At 36.1% G+C, this 26,535-nt stretch overlaps 1 protein-coding gene across 6 annotated transcripts in view; it reads left to right on the forward strand.

Moving 5' to 3' along the window:
• The window catches only part of HEATR5B (HEAT repeat containing 5B), a 108,923-nt gene that overhangs the window by 12,157 nt on the left and 70,231 nt on the right, over nt 1-26,535 (forward strand). For all 6 annotated transcript variants that reach the window (XR_012121800.1, XM_073214312.1, XM_073214317.1 and 3 more), the window contains 13 exons: nt 1,788-1,999; nt 4,514-4,622; nt 5,479-5,628; nt 14,361-14,532; nt 16,089-16,246; nt 17,161-17,410; nt 19,544-19,699; nt 20,149-20,399; nt 22,059-22,170; nt 23,646-23,798; nt 24,824-24,923; nt 25,295-25,404; nt 26,270-26,433. Coding sequence is in view for 5 of the 6 variants with exons in the window: in XM_073214312.1 (XP_073070413.1) it covers nt 1,788-1,999; nt 4,514-4,622; nt 5,479-5,628; nt 14,361-14,532; nt 16,089-16,246; nt 17,161-17,410; nt 19,544-19,699; nt 20,149-20,399; nt 22,059-22,170; nt 23,646-23,798; nt 24,824-24,923; nt 25,295-25,404; nt 26,270-26,433 (2,097 nt within the window). In the remaining variant the exon portion in view is untranslated. The remainder of the gene's footprint in view (nt 1-1,787; nt 2,000-4,513; nt 4,623-5,478; nt 5,629-14,360; nt 14,533-16,088; nt 16,247-17,160; nt 17,411-19,543; nt 19,700-20,148; nt 20,400-22,058; nt 22,171-23,645; nt 23,799-24,823; nt 24,924-25,294; nt 25,405-26,269; nt 26,434-26,535) is intronic.

Raw genomic sequence — 26,535 nt, forward strand, 5'->3', positions numbered from 1 at the left:
AATCTTTGGCTATTGGCTCACATTTTAAAATGAGTACTAAGAAGTTTTCTGTATGGGGTTAAGTTTGCCCTTGTGGATTTGTGCTTTTTGTTTTTTGCTGCCCTTTATATAGTTTTAATGGGGCTTCTAGAGAGACAGAGTTAATGCATGGATTCATTTACTGACCTTAACTAGTTTCTATTTTCTTTTAAACCTCTTCTAACTGAGTATTTGTTGCCTCCACTACTGACACATCTCTGGTCCAAGTGATCTCTGATTGCTCAAACCAATGGTCAGTATTAGTTGAGCCGTCAGCAGCTTTTGACATAGTTGAACCTCTCTGCCTCAAAACATAGTATTTTTATCTTGTGAAATTGAAAAATACAGAAGAGTATATACAGATACTATTCCTTCAGTGATATCATCTAATCTCATGATTTTTACTACCATCTATACAATAATGACTCCCAGATATCCAACTACCTGCTCCATCTCTTTCTCCTGCACATCTAAATAGCATCTCAACGTTAACATATTGAAAACCAACCTCTTGATTTCCCTATCCCAAGCATATCCTTTTCTCAGTGCTTGCCATCTCAGGAAATGGCCATTTCATCCTTCTAGTTGCTCAAGTCATAACCTTAGAGTTATTCTTGACTTCTTTCTTTTTCTCAAACTTCATGTCATATTCATTAGCAAAACCAATTGGTTCTACCCATTAAATATATCCAGAATTCAATTACTTCTCATCATCTCTGTTGTTCCCACCCTCATCTCTCATCTAGAGTATTGCAACAGCTTCCTAAGTGTTTGCCATGCTTCCAGCCATGTACCTTGTAGAGTTTTCTTAGCTTAGTGGTCAGAATGACCCTGTAAAAGCATTTTCATCATGTCCCTCCTCCATTTCAAACTCTCGCTCAGAATAAAATACAAAGCTCTTACAATGGAGTATGAGGAAGTACACAGTCTGGTCCTTCTGACTTCATCCCTACTACTTCCTCTTTCGGAGACTCTACTCCAGCCAAACTGGCTTTCTTGCTGTCCTCAGCACACTAAGCAGTGCTTTCACTTCAAGGCCTTTGCACTTGTTTCCTCTGCTTGGAATGTTCTTCCAGACATCTGCACAACTCACACCTTCACTTCTTTTCAGAGGTGCCTTTTCTTACTAATTTATATAAAACAGGAAGAACTCATACTACTCATTTGTTTATTTAGTAAGCTCTGTCTGTGCGCTAGAATGTAAACTTCATGAAGGCAGAGACTTTGTCTATTCTGCTCGCTATTGAACTCCAGTGCATGGCCTATCCTAAGTGCCCAATAAGTATTTCTTGAATGAATGAGGGAATTCTCAGTATTGATTATGGGTAGATTTGAATATTTTTTCTGTTGCCTAGGGCTCTTCAGCGTTTTCTTCACTCACCCATACTTTTATGAACTACCAATTGCATTTACAAGGGAGCCTATCGATTCTAAAAGTCGATTGTTCATATACCCAATATTTTACATCCTTTGTTAGTTTATTTCTTAGTAAGTTGGTGTGAAAACTTTTTGGATCTAGAGTAGTCACTTTTATTGGCAAAAAACTTTGGCATTGGAGGGGAATGAAGGAGAATATTTATTCTGGGGAAGAACAGTTCATTTCTTACTGACCTCTTCCTTATGTTAAAAATTTGTGTTTATGGTTTTATGCCTAATGTAATATAGATTTTAATTATTAGAGTGCCTTAATTTAATTTTAATTTTTATTAAAAGGTAACAAAGGCATGTATAAGGACAAAAATCGATAATGGTTTTTATTTTTATAACAGACGGATGTAAAGGAAAAACAGAAAAAACTTGTTGAACAATTAACTGGATTAATAAGTAGTTCACCTGGACCACCTACACGAAAACTGTTAGCTAAAAATCTTGCAGCCCTTTATAGCATTGGGGATACTTTTACTGTTTTTCAAACACTTGATAAATGTAATGACATTATCAAAAATAAAGATGACACTGCAGCCTACTTACCAACAAAATTGTAAGTACTTATTTTGGCACCAAGCCTTAAAGTTTGTTTAAGATTAACTTATCTTAATAAGAAACTACTGATCATAAGACAGAGCATTGGTATGATGTCAGCAATTTGCACAGGGGTCTTTTGGTTTGGATGGAGATAATACTTTTGACTGGGATAAAAAGGAAAGTGAAGAATTTCTAGGTGATGGGATTGAGGCAGGACTGGGCAAACTATCACATAGACCAAGTCCAGCCTGCTGCCCATTTTGTAAACAAGGTTTTATTGTAATACAGACATGCCTGTTCATTTAGGTGGTAGCTGCTTTCATGCTCTAATGACAGAGTGGAGTAGCTGAGAAAGAGACCATTTTGTCTGCAAGCTCACTGACCCCCAGATGAAGGGTTTACCTGACTCCTCACCCGTCCTCATGGTTTGGATCAAGGGCAGACATTTTCAGAGCATGTCTTGAGGATAATAGCTATCTGGATACATCCTGTGGAAGGGTCAAATAAGAAGACAGCAGTTACAGTTCAGGAAGGAGTGCCATGGAAGGGAAAATAACACCCAAATAAGCTTAGCTGTGCTATTAGGGAAAAGCAGTGTTAAGGAAAGCTTCTCAAAGAAGCACCAACTGAAGGAGATCAACCATCAAGGAAGACACATAGAAAGTAGTCAAGTCAGGAGTTAAGATGGGAAGATGGATGTGATAGGGATTTGGTTTGTGGTCTTTACATCTCAGTTTCAAATACTCACCTCTGCCATGGACCATACATAAATAAATGAGTATAACTGTGTCCCAATAAAATAAAAACAAGTAGCAGGCCAAAGGTGGGTCAGATTTGGCTCGCAGGCTGTAGTTTACCAACCTATTTTCTAGGCAAAATAAACTTCCAATTGCCAACAAAAGTAGCTTATTTATATCTTATTTGCAGTGATTTTCAGAAAGATACAAAATAGAGGAGGGAACAAGGTATGAGGGGAAGTTGATGGTTGAGTTCTAGGCATGCTGATTTTGGAGTACAAGTGGAACTATCTAAGTGACAGTGTGTACTTGGCAGTGGGAAATTGTGGTCTGGTTTCAGAGATATGAGTTGAGACTGTAGTTTGGGAAAATAGAGTGGCAATTTGGGAGTAGGCTGAACCCTTTGGTAGGGATAAAGTTAGGAAAATAAAACTGTTTGAGAAGAGAAGATGACCGAGGAAATAGCTCTAGAATGCCATTCAAGGGGCCTGGGTTAGCGTGACAGCTTACAGAGGAAATGGGGAAATTATTCGGCACCTGGACACTGATTTTTTTTTTTAGATCTGTTTTCAACTGCATAGATATGTTGTGATTAGATTTTGTGTTTATGATAGATATAGATTTCAAAAGTTACCAAAAAGAGTAGAGAGTACCAGTGCTTCCCAGTTTATTTTGGAGTTTGAAGCTATGTTGATACTTTGATGGTTTAGTTCTTCAGCACTTAGCAAATCCACACATAATTTTGTAGTTCTGCTTAAGTAGAATTTATTTACATATTACATATTATTCGTATGTATTTCCAGTGGATTCATAGGTTCTGTTCAGGAATTCCCTAAATATTCTGGCTTGTGACCTCAGTGATTTTTAGCTTTGTCATCAGCCTGGAGAGTATTGAAAAAGCAGGGGATTTGGAGTCAAGTAGGTGAGGGTCTATGCCTGATTCTGCTATTACATATATGATAGTGAGGTAAAATTTATTTACTCTCTCAGCCTCAGAATAACTTGCTCAGGACACATAGCTATTAGGTGGCAGGTTCTAGGATTTAGGCACAGATCTACAAGACCCTGAAGCATATACTCTTCACCTCCATGCCCTACTCCTGCTTCTAAACCAAACCAACAGCTATTCACCTACTTAACTATTCATATGAGTGATGGTGGGTGGTTTTCTCCATCCTGAAGAGATGGTCTTCTGTTACAGTTCTTTGTGTAGCCAAACATTCCATTAGAGCCATTTAGATTAAGTTTTATAAGTAACTGCTTACTGTTATTTATATGTTAGAAGGTAGGCATTGTGAGCAATACAAAAAAGTATAGGATAGATTCCCTGTTTCTAGAGTTTGCATTTCCATTGGCAGTATAATATATACACATGTAAAATGGTCAGGTCACAACACAGTAAAAACATAATTTTGTTAAAATGAGTGGTTGACATTATGTGTTAAATATAGTGAGGGAAGAAAGGTATCATTGTGGATTGAATAATTTGGAAGTCTTCAAAAAAGGAAAGCTTGAGTTTCCTTCCAAAAGATGGGTATGATTTATTATATAAATACATATTTACTCTCTTATATTCTTAACAAGAATAATTTGAGTAACCATACTACTTGTTGCAGTTATAAAGGGTAAGCAAAGTGTTTTTGAAAGTTGAAATTAAGGATTTGTCCAAAAGTGCCCTGCACAAATACAAACTGATTTCTGAAAATGAAGAAAGTATGATACAATTGTATAAAGTATAATAAAACTGTACTATTAATCTGAAAAGTGACCAGTGAAAATACTGCTTCTTACAGGGCTGCAGTGGCTTGTGTTGGAGCATTTTATGAAAAAATGGGGAGAATGTTAGGCAGTGCTTTTCCAGATACAGTAAATAATCTTTTGAAATCTCTGAAAAGTGCAGAGGTAAGTTTTACAACATTATTTAAATGCTTTGCTTGTGGCAGGAGTTGCATGTCAGTTCAAACTATATATTTGCCTTTTTTTCTGTCACTGTGGTATTCATACTGCTTAGCAAGCAGATAATTACAAATTATTACTTGCACAAAAATATTACTTGCCCCTTCTTTAATGTAAAGAAGGGGGAAGGGAAAGAATGGTTTTCCTTGACAAAGAACAGGTTTACCTATTAATTTTTATTTAGCCTTATGGTTTCGCATTGATATTTTATTTTTTGAACCCTAGCTAATGTATTAGTTTCCTAGGGTTGCCCAGGATAATAAATTACCACAAACTGAAGGGCTTAAAAATTTAGTCTTACAATTCTGGAGGCTAGAAGTCTAAAATCAAAGTGTCGGCAGGGCCCTCCCTCTGAAGGCTCTCAGAAAGGATTCCTTCCTTGCCTCTTAGGGGTTGGTGGCAATCCTTGGTGTTCCTTGGTTTGCAGATGCACCCCTTCAGTCTGCTGCTGTTGTCACATGGGGTTTTCCCTGTGCATCTCTGGTTTGCATCCAGATTCTTCTCTTTTTACTAGGGTACCAGTCATTTGATTAGGTAGGGCCCACTTCAGTTCAAATAGCCTTGTTTACTTAATTTCATCTGCAGAGACTTATTTCCAAATTAAATCACATTCACAATTCACAGGTAATGGGACTTAGCACTTGAGCCATCTTTGTGGACACTACTTTGTTACTTACTGTTTACAATTTAAAGGGTAAGGCCAGTAGGCCCAGAGAACTTTTGTGTTTTGGCATGTTTGTGTTTAAATGTAGTATTTGTTGTACAACATAGTTCTTAGGTTTTGATTTATGTTCACATCTAGTCTCAAGGGCGAAGTGAAATCTTAATGAGTCTACAGAAAGTTCTGAATGGACTGGGTGGTGCAGCAGCTTCCTCTCACCGTGATATTTACAAGAATGCCAGGTCCCTCTTGACTGACAGGTCGATGGCTGTGCGATGTGCAGTTGCGAAGGTTAGTACTCAGCCAGTGGTAAATGCGGCCCCTTATCCTACTTGCTCTTAAATTGCAAGTGATTCTTTTTCTTTGGAAGTTTTAAAATATGATGGCATGCTTTTTGTTCCAGTGGATTAGGTTCATTTGTAGAATTAAATATAAATGGACTCATGTGGTATGTGCTCTTTTATTTTGGCCTGACTTCGTTAACTCAGCATAATTACTTTGAGATTCATCTGTGCTGTTACATGTGTCAGTAGTTCTTGGTGTTCCTTGGTATTCTCTCAGTCTCGGGCCTTTTAATTCACTAAATAGCAACATTTTTAAGAAGGGAAAGTTCTTCATTTTGTCAAAATTGAATTTACCAATCTTATATAGATTGTGCTTTTGGTGATGTATCTAGGTAAACTTTTCCAAATGTGTATGGATATCTTCTTGTTCAGTACCATGTTGAAAACATAATCTTTTTTTCACTGAATTGACTTTTCACCTTTGTTTAAAACTGGTTGCCCATATATGTATAGGTCTGTTTTTGGACTCTTATGTTCTGTTCAGCTATCTTGATGTCAATAACATTTTCTTGTACATTTATAATAAGTCTGGATATGAGGTAGTGTTAACCCTAAAATTTTGTTCTTTTTTGAAATAGTTTTGGGTATTTCAAGTCCTTTGCATTTTCAGTTGAATTTTATAATTAACTGATCAGTTTCTATGAAGAATAGCATGCTGGGATTTTGATTCAGGTTGCAATGAATCTATAGATCAATTTGGGGAGAATTGACATCTTAATATTAAATCTTCCAACCCATGAACATGATATATTTGTCCATTCATTTAGGTCTTTGATTTGTCAGCAGTATTTTGTGGTCTCCACTGTACAGGTCTTGCACATCTTTTGTCTGATTTATCCCTATTTCACATTTTTTAAAAATTTATTTTGATATCATTAATCTACAATTACATGAAGGACATTATGTTTACTAGGCTCCCCCCTTCACCAAGTCCACCCCACATCCCCGTTCACAGTCACTGTCCTTCAACATAGTAAGATGCTGTAGAATCACTACTTGTCTTCTCTGTGTTGCACAGCTCTCCCCGTGCCCTCCCCCCACACTATACATGCTAATCGTAATGCCCCCTTTCTTTTCTTCCCGTCCTTATCCCTCCCTTCCCACCTGTCCTCCCCAGTCCCTTTCCCTTTGGTAACTATTAGTCCATTCTTGGGTTCTGTACTCCTGCTGCTGTTTTGTTCCTTCAGTTTTCTTTTGTTCTTATACTCCACATATGAGTGAGATCATTTGGTACTTGTCTTTCTCCGCCTGGCTTATTTCACTGAGCATAATACCCTCTAGCTCCATCCATGTTGTTGCGAATGGTAGGATTTGTTTTTTTCTTAGGGCTGCATAATATTCCATTGTGTATATGTACCACATCTTCTTTATCCAATCATCTACTGATGGACATTTAGGTTGCTTCCATATCTTGGCTATTGTAAATAGTGCAGCGATAAACATAGGGGTGCATATGTCTTTTTCAAACTGGAGTGCTGCATTCTTAGGGTAAATTCCTAGAAGTGCAATTCCTGGGTCAAATGGTATTTCTATTTTGAGCATTTTGAGGAACCTCCATACGGCTTTCCATAATGGTTGAACTAATTTACATTCCCACCAGCAGTGTAGGAGGGTTCCCCTTTCTCCACAACCTCGCCAACATTTGTTGTTATTTGTCTTTTGGATGGTAGCCATCCTTACTGGTGTGAGATGATATCTCATTGTGGTTTTAATTTGCATTTCTCTGATGACAAACGATGTGGAGCATCTTTTCATGTGTCTGTTGGCCATCTGAATTTCTTCTTTAGAGAACTGTCTATTCAGCTCCTCTGCCCATTTTTTAATTGGATTATTTGCTTTTTGTTTGTTGAGGTGTATGAGCTCTTTATATATTTTGGATGTCAACCCTTTATCAGATCTGTCATTTTCGAATATATTCTCCAATACTGTAGGATACCTTTTTGTTCTATTGATGGTGTCCTTTGCTGTACAGAAGCTTTTCAGCTTGATATAGTCCCATTTGTTCATTTTTGTGTTTGTTTTCCTTGCCCGGGAAGATATGTTCAAGAAGAGGTCACTCATGTTTATGTCTAAGAGATTTTTGCCTACGTTTTTTTCTAAGAGTTTTATGGTTTCATGACTTACATTCAAGTCTTTGATCCATTTCGAATTTACTTTTGTGTATGGGGTTAGACAGTGATCCAGTTTCATTCTCTTACATGTAGCTGTCCAGTTTTGCCAGCACCATCTGTTGAAGAGACTGTCATTTCCCTATTGTATGTCCATGGCCCCTTTATCGAATAATAGTTGAACATATATGTTTGGGTTAATGTTTGGAGTCTCTATTCTGTTCCATTGGTCTGTGGCTCTGTTCTTGTGCCAGTACCAAATTGTCTTGATTACTGTGGCTTTGTAATAGAGCTTGAAGTTGGGGAGTGAGATCCCCCCCACTTTATTCTTCCTTCTCAGGATTGCTTTAGCTATTCGGGGTCTTTGGTGTTTCCATATGAATTTTTGAACTATTTGTTCCAGTTCATTGAAGAAAGCGTTGGTAATTTGATAGGGATTGCATCGAATCTGTATATTGCTTTGGGCAGGATGGCTATTTTGATGGTATTAATTCTTCCTAGCCAAGAGCATGGGATGAGTTTCCATTTGTTAGTGACCTCTTTAATTTCTCTTAAGAGTGTCTTATAGTTTTTAGGGTATAGGTCTTTCACTTCTTTGGTTAGGTTTATTCCTAGGTATTTCATTCTTTTTGATGCTATTGTGAATGGAATTGTCTTCCTGATTTCTCTTTCTATTAGTTTATTGTTAGTGTATAGGAAAGCCACAGATTTCTGTGTGTTAATTTTGTATCCTGCAACTTTGCTGAATTCCGATATAAGCTCTAGTAGTTTCGGGGTGGAGTCTTTAGGGTTTTTTATATACAATATCATGTCATCTGCAAATAGTGACCGTTTAAATTCTTCTTTACCAATCTGGATTCCTTGTCTTTCTTTGTTTAGTCTAATTGCCATGGCTAGGACCTCCAGTACTATGTTGAATAACAGTGGGGATAGTGGGCATCCCTGTCTTGTTCCCGATTGCAGAGGAAAAGCTTTCAGCTTTTTGCTGTTCAGTATGATGTTGGCTGTGGGTTTGTCATATATGGCCTTTATTATGTTGAGGTACTTGCCCTTTATACCCATTTTGTTGAGAGTTTTTATCATGAATGGATGTTGAATTTTGTCAAATGCTTTTTCAGCATCTATGGAGATGATCATGTGGTTTTTGTCCTTCTTTTTGTTGATGTGGTGGATGATGTTGATGGATTTTCGAATGTTATACCATCCTTGCATTCCTGGGATGAATCCCACTTGGTCATGGTGTATGATCCTTTTGATTTATTTTTGAATTCGGTTTGCTATATTTTGTTGAGTATTTTTGCATCTACGTTCATCAGGGTTATTGGTCTGTAGTTTTCTTTTTTGGTGGGGTCTTTGCCTGGTTTTGGTATTAGGGTGATGTTGGCTTCATAGAATGAGTTTGGGAGTATTCCCTCCTCTTCTATTTTTTGGAAAACTTTAAGGAGAATGGGTATTATGTCTTCCCTGTATGTCTAATAAAATTCCGAGGTAAATCCATCTGGCCCGGGGGTTTTGTTCTTTGGTAGTTTTTTGATTACCACTTCAATTTTGTTGCTGGTAATTGGTCTGTTTAGATTTTCTGTTTCTTTCTGGGTCAGTCTTGGAAGGTTGTATTTTTCTAGGAAGTTGTCCATTTCTCCTAGGTTTCCCAGATTGTTAGCATATAGGTTTTCATAGTAGTCTCTAATAATTCTTTGTATTTCTGTGGGGTCCATCGTGATTTTTCCTTTCTCGTTTCTGATTCTGTTGATTTGTGTTGACTCTCTTTTCCTCTTAATAAGTCTGGCTAGAGGCTTATCTATTTTGTTTATTTTCTCAAAGAACCAGCTCTTGGTTTCATTGATTTTTGCTATTGTTTTAGTCTTCTCAATTTTATTTATTTCTTCTCTGATCTTTATTATGTCCCTCCTTCTGCTGACCTTAGGCCTCATTTTTTCTTCTTTTTCCAATTTCGATAATTGTGACATTAGACCATTCATTTGGGATTGTTCTTCCTTCTTTAAATATGCCTGGATTGCTATATACTTTACTCTTAAGACTGTTATTGCTGTATCCCACAGTAGTTGGGGCTTTGTGTTGTTGTTGTCGTTTGTTTCCATATATTGCTGGATCTCCATTTTGATTTGGTCATTGATCCATTGATTATTTAGGAGCGTGTTGTTAAGCCTCCATGTGTTTGTGAGCCTTTTTGCTTTCTTTGTACAGTTTATTTCTAGTTTTATGCCTTTGTGGTCTGAAAAGTTGGTTGGTAGGATTTCAGTCTTTTGGAATTTACTGAGGCTCTTTTTGTGGCCTAGTATGTGGTCTATTCTGGAGAATGTTCCATGTGCACTTGAGAAGAATGTGTATCCTGTTGCTTTTGGATGTAGAGTTCTGTAGATGTCTGTTAGGTCCATCTGTTCTAGTGTGTTGTTCAGTGTCTCTGTGTCCTTACTTATTTTCTGTCTGGTGGATCTGACCTTTGGAGTGAATGGTGTGTTGAAGTCTCCTAAAATGAATGCATTGCAGTCTATTTCCCCCTTAAGTTCTGTTAGTATTTGTTTCACATATGCTGGTGCTGCTGTATTGGGTGCATATATATTTATAATGGTTATATCCTCTTGTTGGATTGAGCCCTTTATCATTATATAATGTCCTTCTTTATCTCTTGTTACTTTCTTTGTTTTGATGTCTGTTTTGTCTGATACTAGTATTGTAACACCTGCTTTTTTCTCTCTGTTATTTGCATGAAATATCTTTTTCCATCCCTTGACTTTAAGTCTGTGCATGTCTTTGGGTTTGAGGTGAGTCTCTTGTAAGCAGCATATGGATGGATCTTGCTTTTTTATCCATTATATTACTCTGTGTCTTTTGATTGGTGCATTCAGTCTATTTACATTTAAGGCGATTATTGAAAGGTATGTACTTATTGCCATTGCAGGCTTTAAGTTTGTGGTTACCAAAGGTTCAGGGTTAGCTTCTTTACTATCTTACTGTCTAACTTAACTCGCTTATTGAGCTATTATAAACATGGTCTGATGATTCTTTATTTCTCTCCCTTCTTATTCCTCCTCCTCCCTTCTTCATATGTTGGGTGTTTTGTTCTGTGTTCTTTTCAGGAGTGCTCCCATCTAGAGCAGTCCCTGTAGGATGCCCTGTAGAGGTGGTTTGTGGGAGGCACATTCCCTCAGCTTTTGCTTGTCTGGGAATTGTTTAATCCCTCCTTCATATTTAAATGATATTCGTGCTGGATACAGTAGTCTTGGTTCGAGGCCCTTCTGTTTCATTGCATTAAGTATATCATGCCATTCTCTTCTGGCCTTTAGGGTTTCTGTTGAGAAGTCTGATGATAGCCTGATGGGTTTTCCTTTGTAGGTGACCTTTTTTTTCTCTCTGGCTGCCTTTAATATTTTGTCCTTGTCTTTGATCTTTGCCATTTTAATTATTATGTGTCTTGGTGTTGCCCTCCTTGAATCCCTTGTCATGGGAGTTCTGTGTACCTCTGTGGTCTGAGAGGCCATTTCCTCCCCTAGTTTGGGGAGGTTTTCAGCAATTATTTCTTCAAAGACACTTTCTATCCCTTTTTCTCTCTCTTCTTCTTCTGGTACCCCTATAATGCGGATATTGTTCCATCTCAATTGGTCACTTAGCTCTCTTAGAATTCTTTCATTCCTGGAGATCCTTTTATCTCTCTCTGCATCAGCTTCTCTGCGTTTCTGTTCTCTGTTTTCTAGTCCATTAATGGTCTTTTGCATCTCGTCCATTCTGTTTTGAAATCCTTACAGAGCTTGTTTTATTTCTGTATTCTCCTTCCTTAGTTCTTGCATATTTCTCTGCAAGTCCATCAGCATGGTTATGACTTTTGTTTTGAATTCTTTTTCAGGAAGACTGGTTAAATCTATCTCCCCCGGTTCCTTCTCAGGGGAAGATGTAGCAGATGCCGAAGCTGTCTGGGTTCGTCTTGTCTGGATCAAATTTTTTTGCCTTTTCATGTTGATAGGTGCAGTTGAGTGCTATTGAGGTGTCTTGCCTCCTGGCCTTTCTTTACTGGGACAACTGCGACCCCTAGTGGCTTGTGTTGGGCAATTGTGTGTAGACGGGGTCTTTGTATCTTGCCTGGCTGATATGGAGGAAGCTCCCTTGCTGGGGGCGTGGCCAGCCTCAGGCTGCTTCTCTGCTTTGGCAGGGCCCTGGAGGGGTAGTGGACAGGGGGCTGTTTGGCTGTTTACCTCCATGCGGGGTCTCAGAGCTGTTGCCCAGGGGTTTAGTGCGCCTGGATTTCCCTGGAATTTCCAGCTGCTGGACTGTGACCTGGGATGTTTCCGTCCAGCTGTGACATCCTTGTCCTTTTAAGACTTTCAAAAAGCACTCACTTTTCTGTCACAGGGGCATCGGCTTCGGGACCCTCTCAGAGGTCTTGCTGCCTTGTTTCCCTAGTTTCCAGCACCCCACGCATGCACTGTGTCTGCGCTCTGGTGCGGATGGCTGGGGCTGGGTGTTTAGCAGTCCTGGGCTCCCTCTCCCTCCCCGCTCCAACTCCTCTCCTCCCGCTGGGAGCTGGGGTGAGGGGCGCTTGGGTCCTGCCGGACCGGGGCTTGTATCTTACCCCTTTCACCAGGCGCTGGGCTCTCGCAGGTGTGGATGTGGTCTGGCTGTTGTCCTGTGTCTTCTGGTCTCTCTTTTAGGATTAGTTGTATTTGTTGTATTTTCAAAGATATATATGTTTTTGGGAGGAGATTCCCACTGTCCTACTCATGCCGTCATCTTTGCTCCGCCCCTATTTCACATTTTTAATGCTCTTTTAAATGGTAATGATTTAAAAAATTTTTAAGTCCTAACTTACATTATTAACATAGAAATATAATTGATATTTGTACATTGATTCTATATCCACCAACCTTACTAAACTGACTTATGTATTCTCTTAGTTTTTTTAATACATTCTATCATATATTCTACATAAGCAATCACGTCATCTAAGAATAAAGACAGTTTTGCCTATTTTCCAATATGGCTTTTCCTGCCTAATGACTGTGGCTAGATCCTTCACTACAGTGTTGAAGAAAAAACATGAGAGTGGACATGCTTGTCTTCTTTTAGGGGAAAACATTCAGTTGTTCACTGTTAAATATGAAGATAACTGCCAGTTCTTTCCTGAAGACTTCTGTCAGGCTGAGGCAGAGCCCCTACATTCCTAGCTTGCTAAGAGGTTTTATCAGGAATGGATGTTGAATTTTGTCACATACGTTGTGTTTTAAATTAGATTTCTTGACTTGTTTTTGTTGTTGCTGTTTTCTAATTAAACGTTTTAAGATAATTGTAGATTTACATGCAGTTGTAAGCAATAATATACAGTGGTCTTTATAAAATTTTATCCACTTCCCCCCAATGGTAATAAGTTTAGTACAGTTTAGAACCAGGGTGATTCAGTACTGACGTTGACACAGTCCACCGATGTTGTTCAGTATTCCCCAGTCTTACCTGTATTTGTTAAATCCTTTCTCAGCATCTGTTGAGATGATCATATGACTTTTCTATTTTAGTTTGCTAATATCAATGCATTGATTAGTTTTAGAATTCTAACCAATCCTTTGTTCCTAGGCTAAACCCCACTTAGTCCTAATATATTATCCTTTTTATATATTGTTGAACTAGAATTATTAAAAGTTTGCTTGGAAATTTTGTGTCCATGTTTGTGAGGGATATTGGTGTGTAGTTTTCTTCTCTTGTATCAGGATTATACTGGCTTCGTAGGATGTGTTGGGAAATATATCCTTCTCTTCAATTTTCTGGAACAGTTTGTATAGAATTGGTATTATTTCTGAATTAAATGTTTGGTTGAATTTACCAGCATAGCCCTCTGGGCCTACGGTTTTCTTTAGGGGAAGATTTTAAGCTACAGAGTCAGTTTTTCAAAGAGATACTGGGCTATTTGGGTTATCTGTTTCTTCTTGAATGAGTTGTTTATTTCATCTAGGTTGTCAGATTTATTGGCATAATGTTGCTTATAATATTCCCTTTGTCCTTTTAATATATATTGAACCTATAGTGATGTGACCACTCTTACCCCTAATTTTGGTAATTTGTGTCTTCTCTCTCTTTTTCTTTGCCTGGCTAGAGATATATCAAATTTATTTCTCATCTCAAAGCAGCTTTTGATTGTATTTCTGTTGCTTTTCAGTTTTCTGGTTCATTGATTTCCTCTCATCTTTATTATTGCCTTCTTTTACTCCTTACTTTGTGTTGAATTTCTTCTACATCATTTAGTTTCTTAGGGTGGAAGCTGAGGTAATTGATTTGAGATCTTTCTTCTTTCTAGTATAGGAAGTTAGTGTTAAATATTTCCTTCAAGTCCTGGAAACATTCTCAAGGCAGTAAGCTGGGGCAAGTGTAGGGTTCATCTTGTTAGTTTCCCATCTCTGAGAGATCACCGTCCTTCGTTGCATGATGTCCAGGGTCTGGGTCTTGAAAACTGTTGTTTCATAAATTTTGCCGAACTTTTTGTTTTTTTAAGAAGAAAGAGTTCTTGTTACTCCATATCTGGAAGTGGGAGTTCTAGGATGTAATTTACTTCTCTTTTTTTAAATTGCAGTGTTTACTTGAACTACAGAATGAAGCTGTATTCATGTGGACTGCTGAACTGGAAAATATAGCCACTCTCTGCTTTAAGGCCTTGGAAAACTCAAATTATGGGGTACGAGTGGCAGTGTCTAAACTATTAGGAACAGTCATGGCCACAGCACTGATGCCAAAACAAGCCACAGGTATTGTTAGCCAACCCCTGATCTAGACTGTAACAAATATTTGAAGGTAATCAGAACACTTCCTTCTAAATTAGTTATTGCTTATAAGCAAGTCACTTTAAAGCATTTAAATTGTTAGGTATTTTTGTCTACTTTTTCAGGAAATACAGGTACCCAAATGGCATTTTCCTTGATATAGTAAAACATTTTCTGTGATTATGATGTACAAGGTATATGTAGCAGGTATGTGGGAACATATAAGCAAGTAAGAATTATGAAATGGTTTTGTGTAAATGTTCAAAGAACTGGAATCTGTCACTTTATATCCTTTCTTACTTTCAATCTCTGATAAGTTGATCCCAATTTATAGCATAGTATTAGTTTTTATTTTTTCTTAACTGTCATTGTCAGCAGTGTTGATTTTTCATGAGACTTCCGCTTTGCCTCATAGTTGCCTGGAGATACCTCAGGGCTGGTTGTGAGTAGACGCCAGGTGAACCCAGCTCTGCCGCTGTCCCCACCCCTACTCCACCTTTATAAAGTGCAAGAGAAGAGATATTATAGATTCAAGTCCTAGCTCTTACATTTGTTAGCTATGAAACCCTTTGAGCTATGAAACCCATGTTTAATGATAACTATTTTAATCCATAAGTTAGACTATGATGGTGATGACAGGTAATATTTATTAAGTGCCAGGCACTGAATTAAGCATATAAATTGCTTTAACCCTCACAAAGGCCTTGTGAATTATAAATACTGTTGTCATTCCCGTTTCATAAATAGGAAAATTGAAGCTTAGAGAGATTGTGTGATTTATGTTCTAGTAAGTGTTGTATTAAGTGTCAGAGCTAAAATTCAAACCCAGGCAGTCAAATTTCAAAGCCTGCATATATGTTTGGGGGGAGTATGTTTGCCACTATATGTGAAAGGATTTTTAAAAATATGAAGTTCTGTACCAGGAATGGCATGTTGTTCTCAGTCCAGTAACATTTTAATCCGTTGGTAACTGGTATAGACATTGTGGCATTGACGAAGTTTCTTTGAAAACAAATGAAAACTGTAGGTAAGAATTGATATCTTTACTGTGTGTTGTTGATTACTTTAGTCACTTATCTCTTTATTATTCTAATAAATACTAATGGATCTGATGAGTTCATATCACTTTCTGGACTGTGCCTTATTAGTCATTTTTATTGAACACTCTTATTTGATATTAAAACAACATACAGTTGGGAATGAGGGCTGTGATCAGTCAGCAGTATCTGCTGTTGGTTTTTTTTGTCCTTGTTGTATTACATATATCAAAGTTAACATCATTATTAGATTGTTTTGTTAAAAAATAATTGAATCATTTCTAGATCCTCCCATTTTTCACTTCAAAATTGAACTTATTTTTACAAGTACATTGGAAATTTAAAGGTTATAAGAAAACTAAGTGACTCTATTTCCCTTTGTAGTAAGTAGTCTTAGGGATCCTTAAAAATAGGTACTTGAAATTTAAGCTAGGTTTATTAGAAAATATTGTTCAACTAATAGCTAAATATGTTTGCTTATAAAGTCACTTTTCTTCCCAAAAGTAATGCGTCAGAATGTGAAGCGAGCTACATTTGATGAAGTCTTAGAACTGATGGCTACAGGATTTCTACGTGGAGGGTCAGGTTTCTTAAAGAGTGGTGGAGAAATGTTGAAAGTTGGAGGGTCTGTTAATCGTGAAGTGAGAGTTGGAGTTACACAGGTTTGTAATAAATAGGTATAAAAGAATTTTGTTCATATCACTTGTGAAATTTAATGGAAGACTCTAATTAATAGTACACACAGAGAGATTTCTAGTATTTTCTGGTTTCTTTCAAAACATTTATTTTACCAAATAAATGAGTTATATTTGAATTCCAAATAAGATACTTTATAGAAAGGTAGATTCTTCATGTGTAAATAAGTCTATGTCTACTATGTTTATGTAAATATCAAATAAAATTTTCCCAAATCTTGTTTGGCAGAAAATCAGATATAAAGTAGTTCAATTTTAATTGAAATTATATTCAAATAGTTTGAGGTACTTAGATTTTAATGTTCTCCAATGACCCTATAGCTAAAAATATTGTTAATCACCAATGTAATTATGAAATCTTACCTGAAATTATAATTTTCAAATAATAGTTAACTCATACCAAGATGTTATGGTTAATGATCTGATAATAACAGCTAATAAGATAAAATGGTTCTTTGTGATCTTAGTCAGAATTACTGCAACTATACCTTGTTCCTGAAACAAGTGTATAATAGAAGTAAATAATTTTTGTCTTACAGTAATAGCAAGTGTTTTGTAGTTTTAACTCAGTGTTGGTTGAGGATGCTAGTTTTCTTATTCCTATAACCTGTTACCTTCCTTACCAACGGGGTTGTTCAGCTTTCCTTTCTTCCTCACCACTGTTTTGTTTACATTATGAAGCTATTGTTTTAACTGTAGTCAGAGATACTTCTAGTAATTCCTTTGCTAGAAGTACTAAAAACGACTCAAGTTTTGAATTTTCTCTATTTCAATTTCAAATATAACTTGTTTTACATGCTGTCATTTATTTCTGTAGTCTCTTTGTCATTTCAGTTCATTTATATTAATTTATCTGAAGTTGAATCTTAATCTATTTATAGGCATATGTTGTTTTTGTAACAACATTGGGTGGTCAGTGGTTGGAGCGAAGCTTTGCTACATTCTTGTCCCACGTACTTGATCTGGTTTCCCATCCTCGGGCAACGCAAACACATGTAGAGGCTGTGTACTCAAGACGATGTGTCTCTTTTATCCTAAGAGCTACTGTGGGCAGCTTGCTCGGTGAAAAAGCCCAGATTGCAGCTGCCAAAGAAATATGCCAAGCTATTGGAAAACAAATGAAAGCTGTAGGTAAGAACTTATATCTTAGCATGTGCTGATTTCTTTAGTCATTGAATTCTTTTATTCTTAGTAAATACTAATAGATCTGATTAGTTCATACGTCTTTCTGAACTGTGTCTTATTAGTCATTTTTATTGAGCACTCTTATTTGATGTTAAAACAACATACAGTTCAGTGAAATAAGAGTTTTTAAAGAGTTGGGTAGCATGTTTGTAACTGTTTCATCTCTAATACTTATACTGACTTCATAGCTCTCCTGGTATGCAGCAGCGCATTGGTTTGCTATCTTTAAGGAATAATCTGTTGTGATTTTTCTGCTTGGAGCCTGTTGTTTTATAAACACATGTATTGTTTGTTTGTTTTCCTTCCCTTAATAGGCCTAATATGAAAATGTAGAACAATGACAGGTATTTATTAGCCCACTGTAGGATATATATTATGAAACCTCAATAATTCGTAATTAAAAGAAATCCTTTCCTAAGTGTTAGTTTTATAAATTTGTCAGTTTAACAAATAGTTATTGAGTATCTGAGATTGGAAAGCAGTAATTCAGGATTCATATAATGAGCGAAATAAAAGTTCCTGCCTCCATGGAGTTTACAGTCCTATTAGAGAACTAAAGCAAGGTAAAATATAAATTCTCTAAGACCATTTAATTTTATCACTATTGGGAATATACATTAACTTTGATCAGGCAAATTATATTGCTTCATAGAGGTCTTCAGAAATAATTTAATAAATAGGTTATTAGTAACTTGTATTTAGAGAATGTATATTAAATATTTTATAAAATTAATAAAAACAAATTCACAAATAATTTATAGTTTTTGCTGCTTATAATAGCTTACTTAGCAAACCATTTTTTAAATGCATAGGACTAACTGAAAGCTATAAATTGTGAATTAAAGGATGTTTAATGAGGATCAGTCTTCAGATATGTTAAGTAGATATGCTAAAATAGTAACCTGTCCTAGGTTCATAACTTAACATATATTTGTACATATATGCATTGAAGAAATGTTTGAGTGTCAGAAACACTGTGCCAAATAGTGGGAGTAAAATAGTGAACCAGATACAGATAGCACCTGTTCAAGGAGCTTATGGTTTGGTAATCGAAAGATAGAGTTCATGCATTTCCAAATCCAGAAATATCTGAGAGGAAAAGAGGTATTTAACTATAGTCTATAATGCATTAGTTTATTCTATTCTGTTATTATATATTATATTTTTTCATAGTGTATTCTCACAGTGAATGCAAAAAAAAGTAAAGTTTTATTGTCACTTCAGGGTTATTAATCTTAAGGTCATAGATTAACCATTTGATTTTTAAAAATCCTAAAAGCAGAATTAAATACAATGCTCTGTATGTGGAATGTGTGGACCAGAATATATTCTAAATTAGTAATTTAACAAGGAATCTTAATTGTCTCATGTTAAATAGATTTCAATTCTAGTAGAACTTAAAGGGTAAGAGAAAGGGGCAACAAAGCTAATGGGAACTTTGAAGAACAACCCAGTAAGAAATTCTAAGGCCCCTTTCCTTACAGATCTACTTTCTCCTCAGTAAGTTGGCAACAATGCCATCAATGTATTGCAGCATTTGAAACAACAACAACAATAATAATAAAGTAACAATAAAAGTGGCAAACATTTATTGAATGTGTATTGGGGGCAGCATTGTGCTGTATTCTTTATAAACATTGGCCTTTAATCATCACAGTACCCTTTGAGATAGGCACTTAACCCTTTCAGCAGTTTAGGACTTGAGACTTAGATAAACTTAGTGTCTTGCCCAGTGTCCTGTAACTGGTGGAATTGGGGTTGGAACCCAAGTCATCTTCCTCCAGAGCCTGTGCTTTTGTATGCAGTCGTTTGTTGCTACTTACTGAAATTTTATTGCAGTCCTAGAAGCAGACAGAATTCCTGAGTATATATTTAAGCATTGCCATGAAGTCACCCGGTGTTGTTAAATCACTTTAGTGTTTTAGTCACACAAGTTTTCCACTGAGAAATAATTACATCCAGAGGTTTGAACACTCAGACATCAATTGGTACAATTTAAAAATATAAATTGTATAGCTCAAAAAAATTACATCAGAGTGTAATTCACCTACATCGAATATATGGGGTTTGTGCTTCCAGAAGCGGTAGTGAATGACACCAGTGGTGAAAACAAATCTGGAGCTGCCGACATTGCAGCAAGCCAGCATGTGATGGTTTGTGCCCTCCAAGAGCTCGGGAGTCTGGTGCAGAGCCTAAACGCCACTGCGTCCCCTCTTATTCAGGAAGCATCGATAGGTATCATACTCATTTACTGACTGGAATATTTTTTCACTATTTTAAAAAGGTGTGATTGATATTTAGTAACTTATCATTATAATGATGAGTTATATAATTAGCAGTTTTATATCATTTGTTAAAAGTTGAGTTTTATTTAAAGTTCACTGTGATAGTGAATTTGGACTTAGTGAAATAAAGTTTGGATAGACTAAAAAAAATTTGTGGTAGTTTTGTTTTGAAATAATAGAATAAAATTTATTGAACATTTAAATTTTTACATCAACATTTGTATTTTATTGGATGTAATTATACTATGTTCTTTGTAGAAAATGTTCTACCAAGTCTGAAAGTGTCTGTGTGAAGCTATAATTATTATGATTTTAATTATTCTGTTATGTGTAGTCTTTTTGTTCATGAAACCATTTGTCTTCATTAAAGAGTAATTCTTTGAGTATTTCTTTTTTTAGGACTTTTGGAAACTGTGACTTCAGTCCTTCTTCACCCAAGTATGGCCGCTCGACTCGCTGCTGCATGGTGTTTGCGCTGTGTGGCTGTGGCATTACCTTTCCAGTTGACACCATTTCTAGACAGGTGTGCAGAACGGCTCAACAACTTGAAAACTTCGCCAGAAGCTGTTAGTGGATACAGTTTTGCAATGGCTGCTCTGTTAGGTGGAGTTCATCAGTGTCCTTTGGGCATTCCTCATGCCAAGGGAAAGGTATGGCACAGATGGTAGAATTGTTCAGGGCTATCATGTGGGCTTGAGTCTTTATGGGCCATCTTCTGTGTTAAGTGTTGAACTGACCGATGAGACAGACGGCAACAGTTTTGCAATGATAATATAAAATACAGTGTTTTTTTACTATAGAGTTGAAGGATACTAATTAAAATTGGTATTTAATTCTGACCTAAGAATAATAGATTTTGTTTGGGTATAGTATCATTTTATAATTTATTTTAGAGAAAAACACCCTTATAGTAATTATTTAGAAATCAGAGGTTTTCTTTCACTTTTTAGAAATAAAAATTCACATTGCTGTATTCAGGGATGTTAGGAGAATATGCTGTGATCATATTTAGCACTTTGATAATACTTAATAAAAGTAGAATAGTCCTCATGAATCGGTTACTTTTTTTTCTCTTTCTAAGCTTACTACTGCTATTTTGGTTTTCTTCTGAGGAGTATTAAGTATTTATGTACACATTATTATTGCAACTTTACATATATAAACTGGGGCTAAGTTTTTAAATTCTTGTTTTTTCTGGGACATGCGGCCCACATCCATTCATTTTTATGAGTTCCATCACTACTACCTGGATCTAGCGTCCATCTCCCTTTGTCATTAGGTTGCCTCCTCCCTAATTATCCTTCTTGAAGTTGTCTTCTCCCATCTCTCCATATCACCTTCACATTTCACACTGCTCAGAGTGAGTGTGACTGTCTAGTCACAGGACTGTCTAGTGCTTGGAGAATAAAATACGATTGTGTTTGTCTGGTAAACTGGCACCTTCATAATTTGCCTTCATTTTGCCCATTCATTCTAATTTCCCACTAGTCAGACTAGTCATCTTGCTTTCTTCCCATGCTTTTTTCAGCTTTCATGCCTTTATTCATGTTAATCTCTTACATCAAAAGTTCATTCCTCTTTGTGTTCACTTGTACCAAATTTACCTGATTGTTTAGAGGTCTAATTCAAGTTCCATTGCTTTCATGAAATCTCCTCGAAGCTAGTCAGGCTATGCTAGCCTTTCCCTTTGCTGACCACTCCTATGTCCATACTACTGCTCTGTCACTGAACTGTGTGCTGTAACTTGTAACTTCCCATTTTTCCTGTGTCTTCTTTCTCCAAGACTGTAAGTGCCATAAGATAAGCTCAATGGCAGATACAATGCCATAAGATTAGCTCAATGGCAGATAATAAGAGTTCAACAAATTTTTGAATGTAGGAAAATAGTAGTATTAATTATAGCCTTTATTAAGTGGTGACATGGACCAGCACTGAGTGTTGCTGTATTAACTTATTTAATTCTCTTGAGAGTGTGGTTGACCTCCTATTATTCCTATTTTACAAGGGAGGGAGCTGAGGCGGGGTGGTTAACTTGTCCCAAGTCAGAAAGCGAGGACATGACCAAGATGGGGCATGAACCCACGCATTCTGGCTCTAGGGCTCCCTCTTAACTGCTGCGCTGTCCAGGGTCTCCGCCAAGCCCACAGTGCAGTCAGGACTGAGTAGGGCTTACTGTTACCTCTTTTAAAACATGTTAACAGCAATACCACAGAAGGACAATTTCTTTTTTAATAAAGTATACTAGGTATATATTTTCTTATTTCTTTAATTTGTTTAAGTTAAAATCCAATTCTAAACTTCTCTTGCAGATGGTAGTTAGTATTGCTGAAGATCTCTTACGAACTGCTGCCCAAAACAGCAGGCTGTCTTTACAGCGCACCCAAGCTGGATGGCTTTTACTTGGAGCACTTATGACTTTAGGTATAATTATATTGAGTAGGATCTTGTCTTGCTCTATCACTGTCAGTAGACTATAAGGAAAATTTAGACATATTAATCTTCACATTATAGACTAAATGATTTAATAAAATGGTAAAAGTCTTTTTCTCATCATCTGGTGGTAGATTTCTCTTTTTGGTAATTTCTGTTTAAGTACCTGTTTTGAGAAAACTGTTATCAAAGTTTCACCTTTACCATCAGAATAACCATGGTCTAACTAATTGACTTAGTGTTAACCAAACGAGAGGAGACTGTGGGAGCATATTTCATCCTCCAAGTGAAGACCAGTGACTGATTTTTAGGAGGGTGATAAAGTCACGTTTCAACAGTGTCATTGGTGCCACTTCCTTGACCTTACCCTTACGGGCTTCATTTCCTAAGTGTTGTGACAAATTTGATGCAGGCAACAGTTAGCATTGTACAGAGAACAGAAATACATGTCATTGTGATGAGATGTGTCCCCTTTTTAGTTCACGTTTAGCTTCTACTATAAAAATTGTGTATATATGTGCATGTACTACAAAAATTCCCACTTTCAGCACCTACCTTTGGAAATTGTACTTTGACTAAGCTTTCTAAAGAAAATAAAAAGTGGTAATTCTTTTCCAGAAATTTATGTTTAAGTATGTTAAGTGGTATGTTAAAGGAATTCTTTAGCAATGTAAATACAGGTTCCTAGCTCTAAATATACTGCTCCTACGTTTAACAAAATGAACCTTATAAATTGGCCCCCAGATAGAGTAATGTATATATGTGTGTTTATGGGAGTGGGTGTATATGTTTATGTACATATATATTTATATAAAAGACATCATAAAATGTGTCCCCGATATATTTTGTCATTGATAATATGTAATCTACCATTCTGAATATAATTGGATAATTTCTTTAAATTACATTTTGTTGATTACATTTATGTTTGGATGCTAAAATATTAGTACCTGATAGGTGAACTTTATACTGCTTTAACATATATATTTTACTTACTAAATAAAAAATATTTTGAGGCAGAGGGAAGGAGAATTAGAGGAAGGGCTCAAAAGGTACATACTTTCAGTTATCAGATGAATAAGTGCTGGGGATGTAATGTACAACATGACAAGGAAAGCTGTTAAGAGAATAAGTCCTGAAGAGTTCTCATCCCAAGGAGAAAAACTGTTTTTTTCTTTTTTCTTTCCCCCTTTTCTATTTATTATACCTATGGATGAGATGATGGATGTTGGCCAAATCTATTGTGATAATCAATTCACAATATACATAAATCAAGCCATCATGCTATCTGCCTTAAACTTGTACAGTGATGTATTTCTCAATAATACAGGGAAAAAAGAAAATTTTGAAAATCTTAGAGACAAAGTGAAATGGTATTGTTAAAGCTTGTGTAGGACTCTTTTCTTTGAGTTTTATTTGTAATGTATGTTATATATATGGCTTTGTATTATCATTTTCTTGGCTAGGACCATCTGTTGTTCGTTACCATCTGCCCAAGATGTTGTTACTATGGCGAAATGTTTTCCCTCGCTCTTTAAAGGAATTGGAGGCTGAGAAGGCCCGAGGCGATTCTTTTACCTGGCAGGTAACATTGGAAGGTCGCGCTGGAGCTTTATGTGGTAAGAACTGAAAGGGTTACACTTGCAAAATATCATTTCATTACCAAAATATTTTTGAAATGAAGGAAATCTCTACTTCAAATTTTTATTTTAGTATGTAATGATAGATATATAGACTTTTAGATTTAGAAAGAAACTTTATAAATAATCTATACCAGTTTGCCAGTTTTGTAAAGAAGAAATTAAGCTGGAAACTCTGAAAAAGAGGTTAGTTAGTAGTAAAACGAGCTAGACCCCAGGCCTCTTAATTCCCAGTTATTACAGTTTGTCACCTGTCAAAGAGGCACTGGGTCACCACCTAAGAAAACCCAGTGGGCAGTTCAAGGAAAAGGAAACTCAGAATTACCAGTCTTCTCATAATGGGCAAACAGCTGTTCCTCCTATCCTTATCAAGTCTGCAAACATTGATACGTTTTTCAGACATGAGCATTAGAAAAGTTAGGAGTAAAGTTATTTTTGTTTGGGAGTCAGCACAGTACAGGAGAAGCTTAATTTCTGTTTCATTTGGACTAGAATTACACTGGGTGACCCTCTTTTTTGGTTTATCTCAGGGTGAAAAATGTGGGAGACAAGATATATACTTAATTGTAAGAGTGACAGGGCAAGGTGTCAGTTTTGTTTCCATATGTCTAAGAGCTGTTTTTGTCTTAGTTCTATTGCTGAAGAGCCAGTAAAGTCATTCCTTTTCACTGGGTCATTTTATCCACTCTTAGTTCTGTCTTGAAACTGCTTTATTTTTAATAATCTGAATTCATGTTGGGTTATAGACCTTTGAATTTCCCCTTACAGAAGTCTCCCTAACAGGTATCTTTTCCTCCCTCCATTTCTGCTGTCCACCTTTCTTCTAACCTTTTCCAATTACTTTTCTCTGTAATTGCAGTTCTTCTTTCAGTTTGATCTCTGATTTCAGAAAGTTATATCTTAAAATAATTAAAGTATTATTACAGGTATCTTTATATATGTCGTACATTTTTTCATCCTCACAAAAGCTATTCCAAATCTGTCCTTTTAAAAATTTTATCTAGCAATGAGGAGTTTTGTTGCACATTGTCCGGAGCTCCTAACTGAAGATGTGATTAGAAAATTGATGACCCCTATTGAGTGTGCCATGACTATGATGTCACAGTAAGTAAGCTATTTTGACAAGTTAGCATACAATTTTATGTATTATAAATTATAAATAGTCATATCTTGTGCTTCCATTTAGTATATAGGAAACACGTAAAACTTTGTTTTTATAAAATGACTTTAAAAATTGCAGTAATGGTGTGGATTGACATAAAATTTATTTTGTAGTGTTCCTATTACTAGCAGTAAAGGTCACACAGTAAACTAAAATGAAAATGTAGTATTCATCAGTGTCTTTTGAGAGTATATTGATACACTGTGGAAAATGCTTATGAGTAATACTTATTCTAGTTAACTGACACCTTACTGTACCTTGGTATTCTAGCATTCCATCTGTAATGACACCTTACTGTACCTTGGTATTCTAGCATTCCATCTGTAATTAAAGCCCATGGAGCTCATCTGAAGGCTAGTGCTGCAATGGTTCGTTTAAGACTTTATGACATTTTGGCTTTGCTACCTCCGAAAACTTATGAAGGTAAATAAAAATTATTCAATATATCTTTCCAGCTCTTCCCAGTGTTAGAGTTCTATCCAAGGTTCTAACCTGAATCCCTGTGCAAGGGAAGGCAAACATTTTGCTTTTCTTCATAGAGATAGCTAACACTTACTGAGCACTTACTGTGTGTTCCAGGCTCTGTTCTAATTCTATATTAACTCTTTTCACTCTATCCACCACCTTATGAAGCAGTTAGCTTTGTTTTACAGGTGAAGGATCTTGGGTACAGGAGGTAATGTAACCTGCCCAAGTCTGAGAGCTAGTTAAGTGACAGAGCTTGGATTCAAACCCAGTTGGTTCATCTTTAAAGTATATGCTTTCAATTACTATCCTCATCTTCTTCATATATATTATAATATAGGCAATAATTTAGGCATCTGGAGAGAGAATAGTAATGTACTTTCTAGAGATCAAATATTATATAGTCTAGTTCAGCCATGTCCAAGAATTTGATATGCTCAGGTTCAATGTTTGTACATCATCGTGTAATTAATAATAAACAATCATGCCATATTTAATATATTTTAAATAAGCATTAATGCTAAAAAAATTTTTAAATAAAAAATTTATATTAAATTCAATATTTAATAAATATTTCATATAAATATTTCCTCTGAGTTTTTTGGTTACCTTAAGTAGTTTGGGCTAAAAGGCATAATAAAATAATAAAAAAAAATACTATCACTGTATTATAAAACCAGCATTAAACTAATACAGATTTAAAAAAAAAAGAGATACTTAATTATTTTATCTCTGTTGAACACATTGCTTCTCTTTGTGGGCAGTGATTGTAATTTTCATAAAAATTATTCTTTTTAATCTGAGCTGAAGTTCTGTGTTTTAGGATCTTTCAACGCACTTCTTAGAGAACTGGTAGCAGAATTCACTTTGACTGACAATTCAGCCAACACAACCACTTCCCTCCTCAGATCCCTCTGCCATTATGATGATAGCGTTCTTCTCGGTTCCTGGCTTCAGGAAACTGATCACAAATCAATTGAAGACCAGGTTGGTAAAACATAGAGGGAACGGAAATACTAGTTTAGTCAAAAACAATGGTACTTATTATGCATTGTCATTTAAAAAGAAAATATTGTAGACTGAAGTTTA

The sequence above is a fragment of the Manis javanica genome, chromosome 1, assembly GCF_040802235.1.
Source record: "Manis javanica isolate MJ-LG chromosome 1, MJ_LKY, whole genome shotgun sequence".
NCBI lineage: Eukaryota > Metazoa > Chordata > Mammalia > Pholidota > Manidae > Manis > Manis javanica.